This window comes from Crocuta crocuta, unplaced genomic scaffold, assembly GCF_008692635.1.
Source record: "Crocuta crocuta isolate KB4526 unplaced genomic scaffold, BGI_CrCroc_1.0 scaffold96, whole genome shotgun sequence".
NCBI classification, from domain to species: domain Eukaryota; kingdom Metazoa; phylum Chordata; class Mammalia; order Carnivora; family Hyaenidae; genus Crocuta; species Crocuta crocuta.
The window spans coordinates 6567722-6580648 of record NW_027531522.1 but is presented as its reverse complement, the minus strand read 5'-3'; the positions used below and the strand labels follow the sequence as shown (position 1 = coordinate 6580648).

At 36.7% G+C, this 12927-nt stretch overlaps 1 protein-coding gene across 1 annotated transcript in view; it reads left to right on the top strand.

Annotated features, from left to right (window-relative positions):
• The window catches only part of MALRD1 (MAM and LDL receptor class A domain containing 1), a 757419-nt gene that overhangs the window by 618676 nt on the left and 125816 nt on the right, over positions 1-12927 (top strand). The window contains exon 37 of the mRNA XM_077772480.1: positions 5361-5427. Within this exon, the coding sequence (XP_077628606.1) occupies positions 5361-5427 (67 nt within the window). The remainder of the gene's footprint in view (positions 1-5360; positions 5428-12927) is intronic.

The window sequence follows — 12927 nt, the reverse complement described above, 5'->3', positions numbered from 1 at the left end:
CCTAAGCTAAATTGGGAATCTCTTTCCAGTCATCTGCAGTAGTAAAGGTTAATGAAAGTTATATTAGGGTGATACTACAATTATGATAACTGTCCATTTGAAGGAGAATTAGGAAAAGGCATTAAAAATATAAACTTATAGGATGGGATAATATTAATATATACAATATAATAATAATAATAATAATAATAATAATGCCTGAAAATGTTTCAGAAGGTGTTTTAAATTTTTTCTATCAAGTATTTTAATTTTAATTCCAGTATAGTTAACATACAGTATTATATTAATTTTAGATGTACAGTATAGTGATTCAAAAATCCCATGCATCACTCCATGCTCATCATGGTTAAGTGTACTCTTTCATCCCCATCAGCTGTTTCACCCCCCCACCCCCACCTTCCCTCTGATATGCCCTACTTTAAATGGGTACCCTCAGTTAAAATTATGTTTTTTCAACAAGAATTTTTTTTTTACCTGAAGCATACCCCAAACCAAAATAAAAACTTCTCATGTAAAGAACCATGGAGGTGTTCCAAATTTCTAAGCCATAGTTAATCTTCCCTGCAGTCCCTGTGCTGGGATTTCAAGATAAAGAGAACAGTCTCTGCCCACTGGGAATTTGGTTTCCTGCACCAAATCACCTAGTTTTCTGGAAGACTCTTAGATCCGTACAGCTCCTGAAACCACATGCAAATTAGTGTGTGTGTGTGTGTGTGTGTGTGTGTATTTAATAAATATACCTTAAGATTCAGAAAGGTTTATGATCAGACTATCAGGAACAGTAAGGGGTTACAGAGATTCTGAACTGAATAGCAAATCATTTGAAATTTTTAGACTAACAGGCTTTGGAGTTAGAGGACTGGAATTTAGTTCAATATCGGCTGTTCCCTTGCTATTCACTTGAGCAAGTTATATTATTAACCAGTTTCCTTTTCTATTAAAAAAAAAAGATATGTGTGGGATATACCACATAATGCTATGAGGACTGAATGAGGTAATGGCAGTAAAACTCTTAGGACAGTCTTGACACAGAGCAGGTCTTCAGTAAATGGTAGTGGTAACGGTGCTCATAGTGGTAGAAGGGGAAAAGGAAAAGATGGAGAGGGCGATGGTAATGGAAATTGGGTTTCATGGGCAATTTAAAGAACCTCCAAATGTAGAGACCTGGGAATTACTTAATGTGTTATGCATACCACTCACTAGTATAGAAATACTATAAATACATTTCATTTTATCTTCTCAGCAGCCCTAGAAGGCAAGGTGAAATAATCCTCATTTTAAACACGTAAAACCTTATACTTGAAGTACCTAGCCCCAAGTCCCATAACCCATTAACTGAGCCATGTATTAGTGAGGGAAAACCAGGATTCATGTGATTGTCAGTCTTCTTAGCAACCCACAGTGCAATAGCTGTCACTTCCCAGGTTCCATATACACTGAAAGAGATACCTGCCCCCCCCCACACACATAAAGATAAGGGTCCAATTTATATACTTTCCTGGTTTTCCAGAGTGATACACCAGAGTGGGATTGAACTTGAATTCTTTACAGAACGCTATTTCTATGTAGTCATTAGAATCATATTGGCCTCCAGATACATGGTCATAATAACCAGTGCAAGAGGGCACAAGGCAGTGAGACACCGAGGTGGCTGAAAAGCCTGGGAACCCACACTGATTGTAGAATCAACTCCATAGATCCCTACTTCCTATTTGAAACTCTGCTTATCTACTGTAAATATTTCATCTCTTCATTGCTAACTAGTCATATGTATCTCCTTCTCCTATTTTATCTGTTTTCTATTTTAAATTGTTTTGAGTAAATTAAAGGTGGTAATACACTGTACTGTGCCTTTCCATCTTATGGATAAAGAACCTGGGTTTAAGCAGGAACTGAAAAGAACTTCTTATAGAGGTAATCTACAAATTGTCTGACCTCCAAAACACCAAGAGTTATTCCTAGTTCTGGACAATGCATGTGTTTTTTCCACTGTGCTCTATTATCCAGTGTAAGAGATTATATATTTAAATTTCCAGAGAATTATTTTGATGTAAAGTAAGCCTATGCTTTACTCTCAGCACTCAAAGTAAATATTAATTACCCCAGGGGAAAAAATGTGCAGCTGTGTGTATTTTGATGTTCGGCAGTTTCAGACACTTTACTGGTTTTTCTTAAAAAAAAACAAAAAAACAAAAAACAAAACAAAACAAAACAAAAAACAAAAAAAAAAACCCCAAAGCCCTTATGTGAGGAAGACTAAAATTGTACTTAAGACCAAATATAACCATAAAATGGTTTATATAAAAGGTTTATATCTATTTATTGTTTATCATACTAGTGGGCTATTTTTAGTCAAACCAGCTAATTTCTTGTTTATGAAGGAAATTTCACATCTGTTCTGTTCAGTAGAGCATGCCCCAGAAGCCAGAGGGATGTAGCTGTATTCCCGTCTTTAATACCACACTCTCCTATTGTAATTAGTTAAATAGGGAAGAGTAAAGGAAGGCAAGATGAGATATACAGTTGGCCCATGAGCAACACAGGTTTGAACCGTGCGGGTCTATTTACACACAGATTTTTTTACAGTACCGTAAATGTAATTTCTTTTCCTTATGGTTTTCCTGATGACATTTTACCTAGCTTACTGTATTCCAGTAATACAGTATATAATATATATAACATAAAAAATATGTGGTCACTAGCTATCAGTTAAGGCTTCCAGTCAACATTAGGCTATTAGTAGTTAAGCTTGGGGTAATCAGTAGTTATATGTGGATTTTAAAATTTTTTAATGTTTATTTTTGAGAGAGAGAGAGAGAGAGAGAGACAGAATGAGAACAGGGGAGGGGTAGAGAAAAAGATACAAAATCTGAAGCAAGCTACAGGCTCTGCGCTGCCATCACAGAGCCCAACACGGGGCCAGAACTCACAAACCGTGAGATCATGACCTGAGCCAAAGTCGGACACTTAACTGACTGAGCAACCCAGGCGCCCCTTATATGTGGATTTTAACTCTGTGAGGGTCAGTGCTCCAAACCCCCACATTTTTCAGGGGCTAACTTTGTACTCCTGGTAAAGCAAATCAAGGGAAACTTTTAAAAACAAAAAGGATACCAGACGTATGGCATATTGTGAGTCTGTTCCCGCACTGCAGTCTCTCTGCTTCCTATTTTTCCTCTTTCCTACTGCCCCATCCCTTCCCTTCCCAATGTTCAATGACTGACTCTACAATCTGACGCTTTGTAGTTGACCTTCAGAGTTTTCCTCCAAAGGATTATATTCCTGTATAAAATTTCTGTTTCTTTTTATTACTTTTCTCCTACTGTTCATACTCATCAGCCTTTCTCTGCCAAGTAAATGGTTTCTGTCTCTGCTAAGGTTAATCTGCTCCTATAAAGACAATAACTGCATCTTTGTGACCCCATGACACCTATAAAAAGGTGATCCCAAATGATTTTGGGGAGGCAAGCCTGAAAGGCAGAGGAAAAGTCTGAGGCTTCAAATCCATGTCCTAGCCTGTGTTTTATCTGGAATTCACACCTGCAATTCCTATTGTCCAAGGAGTACGTCCACTTGGCTATCCCCTTAGGCACTTAAAATACAGGTGTTTTAACCTTTAAATTCTCCCTTCCCCACAAATCCCCCAATTCAGTGGCCCAGCTGGACATTTGAACATCACCCTTGACTCCTCCAAATGATCGCCAGGATGTTTCAATCCCAACATTTCAGTATCTCACAGATCCCCACAATTCTCAGCCTCCCACCCCACCCCTTTCATTCAGGCAACTATCTTTTTTTACAGGATTATTACAGAAAGCTCTTAACTGGGCTGCCTAACTTTAGTTTTAGCCCTTCTGGTAGTTTTTCATACTGGATCCAGAATTATCCTTTTAAAGCATGAAACATCCACTTCCTTTCTTAACATTATGGCCTTCTAGGTTGAAGTTTAAACTCCTCACTGAGCCTGTATGATCTGGCTCCGGTGTGCCTGTGACCTTCTCTCATACTTTCTTCACTTTATCAGTCCAACCAGGCTGAACTTCCTGCAGTTCCTCAAACACACCACACTCTCTTCTTGGGCCTCTGAGTCTATGCTTATTTATACACACACACACACATACACGCCCCTACCTTCCCAAATGAATGCCTGATTCTCTTCTGGAAAGCTTTTCTTTATTCCCCAAATTGGATTTAGGTGCTTTCCTTGGTATTTTCATCACCTTATTATATTCATCCAAAATTATGTTACCTTTAATACTGTATTTTAATGCCCTAGTCACTTTCTGCATTTTTCCATGAAGCTGGAAGGTCAATGAAAGGAAAGACCACACTTGTATCTTTTTTAGGTCAACATTTCTTAAAAACTATGAGCTGGGTGTTTTGGAACAACCTCAACAACTCTATGCGATAGGTAGTATTTTTAACCCTGTTTGACAGAGAGGAACCAGAGGGAGAGAGAAATTAGCCATCCTAGCTGATATTACACAGCAAGTGAGTTGAGTTGAGATTCTTACTGAGGCAGTGGGTTTCTGGTGCCTACAGCTTTAACAACTATGTAAACTTCCTAGATCATTTAATGTTACATATCCAGGGCCCAACCTAGTACTAGACATTAATAAGAGTCAGAATAGATGTGCTGGATAACAAATGAAAGGAAGTGGATGTTTCCGTCAAGTACTAGGGTTAAGATAGGGAAATTGTATCTTGCAACAGAAGACATGTGAAAAAAGCCAAGAAGAGCAAGTTAGGGATTAGGTGAGAAGAGAAAGTGATAGGACTTAGTGGATCAGGAGGCTTTGGTGAGAATACAAGGAGACTGTAACAAACCCTGCAGAGATAAAGGCACTAACCACTTCCAGAGTCAGAACCAGGGGACAATATCTAGCTTCTTTTTAGTCCATAAGCAAACCATCTTTGAAAATGTTCATGCTAACCTAGAAATAGGGAATGATACAAGCAGCAAAGAGCAGGGCTGGGGCAATGTCTGCCATGATGGTGGCTACTGTGTGGAACTGAAGAAATCAATGTTCCATTAAAGAACCAATTTCACTATAATCACAAATATGTCATGCAGACATGTTCTACATAAGATTTTACTTAATCCAGGGGAGGAAAAAATGTCTTCTCTTGTGGTCAGTCACTCAGGCATGTGAAGAAAATGAACACATCACGGGCCCCAGGGGCCACTGAACAAATTTGTGGGGCGCAGGGAAGTAGCCTGGGAGAATTCTGGTGCTTTTAGCAAATGGGAAGCAATACTCTCAGGGACTAGATTTAATGCAATAATTAACAGTAATATGTCCTCCTCCTTCCTAATAATATTTATAATTAACTGTGGTTTTTGTGATGCTTCCTTTTAGAATGTCCACTGGGTTACTGCAGAAATGGTGGGAATTGTGTAGTGGAGAAGAATGGCCCTATGTGTCGGTAAGGAACATTGTCTACTTTCTTTTACCAGTTACTGCTGTTGGCTTACTTGTTTTTTCCAATATAATTCGATGTAATCTGATATATCCGATATAATACAATGCTAATGAACATGAGATTATTAAGGCAAACATAGTGGATGGTGGCATTATATGCATTTGCCTATCTGAATAAGAGAAGGGAAGATATGCGTATATTTTAGAAAAAAATCAGCTAACATGAGTTTATATCATAACATTTTATAGTGTATGGGACATAGTTTTAATAGTACTCATTATTTCTTGTTTTTAATATTTATACCGGGCTATACAAATATTTTTTTATATGGGCATCATCCTATTTCAAATGAGCTTCTGGGTTTCCTGACTCCCTTTTCATTTCTCATTTCATATTTCTCTTTTCTAACAACAAAGGATAAAATTAATTCATAAATAAGATCTTTTTCTAGTTTGCGCAATGGGTGTTTATGAATAGCTAAAGTTAAGGTACAGATAAGGAATACATTTGCATACTTAAAGCAAAAATAAACAAAAACAGTCCTTGTGATTTCTTTGGGGAATTATTTATATTGCATATCAAAGATTGCTTGATTTTTCCCTCACCCTTTAGAGAATTGTGCAAAACAGTTTCATAAATTCCAAAGGAAATGATGCATATTCCATTATATTTGTGTTTATGACTTTTTAATCTAGCACACCAACGGATACATTGCTCTGCTTATTAGGCAAGTGATTGTAGGTTGATACTGAAGTCATAACAAAATGTGTAGCAGTATCTGGAAAAGACTGATTAATAGCTGTTTCAATCCTTATATCCTTCTGAGTCAGCACTCGTGTTTTAGGAAAAGTTGTTTATCCCTTAAAAAAGCAAAAATCTCTGCCAATTAAAACAACAAAAATTTTTTATGAGGAGATAAGTTCAGACACTGCTTAACATTGTGGAAACTGAATTATTAATGGGTTTCTGTAAGTGTTTTGTCTATTTCATTATGTAATTTATTTTACATCTCCACAAAATGATCCTTTCTCCTCTGTCAGTTTCCATGGAAATTAATTTGTCCCACGCTCTATGTTGATGGAAGGACAGGATGCATAGTACTAATTTCTAAATATCTTCTGAAAGAAATTGAGAAGGATGTCCTAAATAATGTTTAGTGAATGTCAGCTGAGTGGATAATGTTATTTAGTGTCAACTGTTTACAGTAAGGAGGTTTGCATTTCGGTCTCCTCTAGCCCAGATAGACACGAAAGCTCTCGCCCGTAGCTAGTCTCAGCTGAGCAAGCAGAGTTTTGCATTCTTGGCACCATCCTCTTGTACTTAAATAAACTTTAAAACTTGAAATCCAGATGGTGACATCTGAAATGTGTTTCTCTCACATGAGGGGAGAAGGACGCAACGGGAAGATTAAGAGGCAAAGGGACTGGAGGAAGGAAATCAGTGCCGCAAAATGTAGAAAGAAATCCACTGATCGCATATTCTAAAATAGTATTTTTGATAGTAAATAATACTTTTCAAATAGTGAAATAACTAATCACCATCAACACAAACAAATGTTTGGAATTAGTGTTCTTTACAACATAGGCATAAAAATGACTTAAGGGTTTTTTATGTTATATATAATACAGTAGTTTCTCCATCCAAATTCTAATAACTTTAAAATTGTGAACTGCAAAAGTAAATATATGTATTCATTATAATAAATTTTGGAAGACTTGGAGTAGTGTATCAGCCAAAAAGCAGAAACCCCAGCATTTAAATCCCGCTCTTTAGTACTATGGTTTGTATCTACTTAAATATGGTTTTCCTTTGACAAACACATGTACACACATAAGCACACATTTGTTTCTTACAGATATGTGAATTATACTTTACACTTTCACTTTGTACCTTGCTTATGTTTTTTTTTTTTCCTCCTCATAAAATATTTTGCTGTTGTTGCGTGTCAGTACATATGGCACTAGATCTATCACTTACTGGCTGTAAAGTACTGGGTAGGTTTCTTAATCTGTGTTTCAGCTTCTTCTTTGGCAAACAGGAGAAAAATTGCACCCACCTCCTAGGGTAGTTGTGAAATTTAAAGGGGTAAATATACGTAAGACACTCTGTACTGTGCCTGACATACAAAAGATACTACAGGAATGTAAGCCATCAGAACCATTATATTATTTTTTTTTAATTCTGTGTAGTATACAGTATGTAATATAGGGTTTCTCATAATTTAAAACCTCATTAATCCTATTAATGCTTGTTCAGTTCCATTCTTAAATATTTGCTTTCACACATAATCTTGCAGCATCTATCCTTTAACTAATCCTTGCACAATTCTTTAAGTGTAACATATCTTACTGAAATGCAAAATAACAATGTAAATTATTTCTAATTGCATTTAGTCTCAAAATCATTTCTAATTAAACTTCATATCCACATCATTTGTCACACACAGGTATTCTTTTTTGGATTTAAGGTTACATGAGGATGGCTTTAGAGTACATGGTTTTGGATAAATACAGAGCACTATGGAAAGATGTTGGCTTTATGTCAAACCCCTATCATTCCCAAGTGCGGGAATTCTAGATCTTTGTCTCCCAGAGAAGCAAGGAGAGAAAACCCAAGGCCACCTCTTCTCATTCAGGGCATTGTGAATATAAGAACTTCATGGTATCAGAAAGGGGGGCCTATCGCCAAGGCCTCAGGATTTTCTCTTGGGTTCTTGGGTGCCTTGAGAAGGATCTTCAGTTTTTACCTATGGTCCTGGAAAAGGAACATTTAAAAAGGTCATTAGGGATACTAGAAGTTTATAATTACCCACAAGAGTAGTTACTACTACTAGATGGACGATGGTTTTCCATTTCTTGAGGAACAACAATAATGTGGTGTGTTTGAGGGCTGAAGAAGCAAACCATTAACCAAAAGAAGGAAATTATCCCTCACTTAAGGAGACTTGATTATTACCATTATTTTAATATGTCAATATGTTTGAAAACTAGACTGAGCTATGTAATATAAATTCCACAGGATTAGAAAAGCATTACTAGAAAAGAAAAACAGAAAGAAAAAGAAAATCACGTCATCAAGGCTAAAATAGAGAAATAGGAAACAACATAAAATTAATACATATATAATTATATATATACATGTATATATAAATACATAAATTTTATCATATATGTCTCATCACTTTTTAAAATATATTTCATATATATGTATACATGAGGTCATATAGTAGTGAAGAGGGTAGAAAGAAAAATATTAAAGGTTGGGTGAATTTTAGACTTTGAAGACAATTTATCAGCTGCCAACCTATCCCACTAGATTCTTCGCCCCTTCCTACTTGCACGCATGCTCGCTCTCTCTCTCTCAAAATAAATAAATAAACTTAAAAAAAAAAAAGGAAAGCAGTGAAATAATGTTCTTCTTGTTAAAGCAGTATGATACAGGCACTTGAAAGACATTTAGATGAATGAGGTAGAAAACCTAGAAATATATTCAAGTGCTGGGGCGCCTGGGTGGCACAGTGGGTTGAGTGTCCGACTTTGACTCAGGTCATGATCTCACAGTTTGTGGGTTCAAGCCCCGCATCAGGCCCTGAGCCTGTTTGGATTCTGTGTGTGTGTCTCTCTCTCTCTGACCCTCCCCACTCGCACTCTATCTCTCTCGCTCTCAAAAATAAACATTAAAATTAAAAAAATATATATTCAAGTGCATATGAAAATTTAATAAATAATAATAACGACATCTCAAATCATTCAACCAGATGGACTTTTTTTTTTTTTTGCAAGAAATGGTAGGGCAACCAGTTAACTATTTAGAAAAGGTAAAATAGAACCATACCTCACACCATACACACACAAAAGTAATCTTCAGGTGGAGCAGAATGCAGGGTGAAACCACACACCTACTGGAGAAATACAAGGCAAAATTCTCTATATTCTGAATATAAGAAAATGATTTTTTTTCCAATGACTCAAGGCTAAATGCAATAAAAGATAATATTGATACGTTTCACTACATAAAAATTTGGCTATTTTTTTTTTTTTGCATTTTAAAAACTACCATATGCAATATCAAAAGGCAAATGGCAATCTGGAAGAAAGTACTTATATCATATATCTCAGAAAAAGGACAAATATACCTAATAATTAAAGAACTATTTTAAGACACAGTAGAAGACCAATCATTATATTTAAAAAAATGACAATTATTTTTAAAATACATAAAATGATCAAACATATGAAAAAGATTCAACTCATAACAGAAAAGCAAATTTAAATGGTACTAACAAGCTTTTTTTCTCACCTCTCTGATGACTAACATATTCTGTTGGTAAGGATGTGAAAAAACAAGCATTTTGCTAGTAGAAATGGAAATTGATATAATTTCTGTGGAGGTGATTTTGGCAATATCTAACAAAACTACATATTCATATACTTTTCGACTTAGCAATATCACTTCTAGAATTTGAATTATTGGTATAGCTGCAATGCTGTAAAAATGTATGTCCACAAAATTACTCTCTGTAGCATTTTTATAATTTCAAAATATTGGAAACAACCTAAATGCCCACTTATGGAAGAGTGGTTGAATAAACCACACAGTGGAGTGTAACTGAATATGGGGTGGTTAAGGAGTGCCCCATAAGCCAGGTGAAGAAAGGTATTGCCCAGGGCAGCATAAAGGAAAATGAAGAAATGTAGAATCATTACTGGAACTCTTCTATAGTTCTTTCATTTGACTTAAATATTAAAAATCTGGAGAGTATGTTATTGTTGACAATAATATGTCAGAACCTCTTAAGCATCTGACATGCCTTTGCCCTTCACATAAACCTACAAGGGAGATGACCATATACTAACTGAGCAGTTAAGGAAATGAGACTTGGGAATATCTAACAAAACTATAATTTTTGGAAAAATAATAAAAGTAGTGAACTTAAGTAATTTTCTCAGATACAAAACACAAGAAAATGATGCAGTTTAGATTCAAACCTGTTTTTTGCCAAAGTCTATACTCCTAGGTTATCAATCACTGTGGCATGTTTCCTCTTTGGAGATTTGATGAGATGGCTCATGATTCTATGATTGCAAGATTCTATGAGTAGAGATATGAATCAAATGCTTAAAGAAAATCTAGGGCTGCCTGGGTGGCTCAGTCAGTTAAACCTCCTACTTCAGCTCAGGTCATGATCTCACAGTTCGTGGGTTTGGGCCCTGCATCAGGCTCTGTGCTGACAGCTCAGAGCCTAGAACCTGCTTCAGATTCTGTCCCCCTCTCTCTCTGTCCCTCCCTCCTACTCTGTCTCAAATATAAAATAAAACATAAAAAATTTTTTTAAAGAAAATCTAGAACTAAGCTTTATTTGCACTTGGCCATTTGCTGCTTTTTAATACACTGTGCACTTTTCATCCTGAGTGCTCATGTTGCTCCTTCTTGCCCATTTTACACTTTCCCACCTGAACTACCTGAAAAAATTTCAGATTGATCTTTTATGTCCAAACCTTCTCTCTACAACTGTTCTTGAACACACATGCTTATGATTCATATGCTGTATTCCACGTAGAAAAGACTGGGATATGAATCTAAAAACATATGTACCTGAGTTTAGGTATGAATTCCATTCACCATTTACTAATGCCATGATTTGGAATAAATTACTTAACCTTTTTCTATGGAGAAAAAGGAAAATGACTATTCACTAAGGAACTAACATTCTCTGCCACAGTGGAGCTATAAATTTAAAAGGGCTTCTGTATCACTGAAATGTGCAATTCGTAATTGTTTCATTTACTTAAGAACATTTTTTAAATGTTGCATCAAAGTGGGAAGCATTAGTAATCTGTTTGCTAATTTCTTATTTAATGTCATTAAAATAATCTCCATAGCAACCAACAGTAGTTCTTTATGAGGTGAAATACAGAACAAGTCATCAAAATTTAAGATCATGGCCTCTGTTGTTATTTTTTCACACACAGTACTCAAGTGCCAAGAACTAACAAATATTCTTTATTATTTTTCTTCCTTAAATAGTTTATTGTCAAGTTGGTTTACATATAACACCGAGTGCTCATCCCCACAAGTGCCCTCCTCCTTGCTCATTGGCCCCCTTCCCCTCTCCCCCACACCCTCAGCCCTCAGTTCCTTCTCAGCATTCAAGTGTCTCTCATGGTTTGCCTCCCTCCCTCTCCCCAACTATTTTTCCCCTTCTTCTCCTACATCGTCCTCCGTTCTTAATAAATTTGAATGTTTTGTAAATGAAAATCATTTTAAAATTTCAAAAAGCCTATTTATTTTTATTACTTTTTTTTTTTACAAATAGTTTATTGTCAAGTTGGTTTCCATGTAACACCCAGTGCTAATCCCCAAAATTGCCCTCCTCCATGCCCATCTCCCCCTTCCCCTCCACATCCATCAGTCCTCAGTTTGTTTCTCAGCATTCAAGTCTCTCATGTTTTGCCTCTCTCCCTTTCCCCCACCATTTCCGCCCTTCTTCTCCCCCAGGGTCCTCAGTTAAGTTCCTCCTAATCCTCCTATATGTGCAAACACATGATATTTGTCCTTCTCTGCCTGACTTATTTAGCTCAGCATAACACCCTCAAGGTCCATCCATGTTGCTACACATGGCCAGATTTCATTGTTTCTCATTGCCATGTAGTATTCCATGGTATAGATAAACCACATCTTCTTGATCCATTCATCTGTTGATGGACACTTAGGCTCTTTCCATGTTTTAGCTATTGTTGAGAGTGCTGCTGTGAACATTGGGGTCCATGTGCTCCTATGCATCAGCATTTCTGTATCCCTTGGGTAAATTCCTAGCAGTGCTATTGCTGGGTCATAGGGGAGTTCTATTGTTAGTTTCCTGAGGAACCTCCACACTGTTTTCCAGAGGGGCTGTACCAGTTTACATTCCCACCAACAGTGTAGGAGGGTGCCCGTTTCTCCACATCCTCGCCAGCATCTAGAGTTCTCTGATTTGCTCATTTTAGCCACTCTGACTGGCGTGAGGTGGTATCTCAGTGTGGTTTTGATTTGTATTTCCCTGATGAGGAGGGATGCTGAGCATCGTTTCATGTGTCTGTTGGCCATCTGGATGTCCTCTTTGGAGAAGTGTCTGTTCATATCTTCTGCCCATTTCTTCACTGGGTTGTTTGTTTTTCGGGCGTGTAGTTTGGTGAGTTCCTTATAGATTCTGGATATTAACCCTTTATCCGATATGTCATTTGCAACTATCTTTTCCCATTCCGTTGGTTGCCTATTAGTTTTGTGGGTTGTTTCCTTTGCTGTGCAGAAGCTTCAAAAAGCCTATTTAAAGAGGAGGACATTTAGCTATCTTTTAGGCAATAAGTTTGAGAGGCCGTGAGAGTGTATGCTTTTCAAATCCAACACCTGGAAGAAACAACTTCATGGTTAAGTATAAATTACCAAAATTGTTCAAAGAAGAGAAGGTAGTAAAGTTGAGTAGATTGAATGACATAGTAGAAATTTTAAAAGTCAGAGATGTAG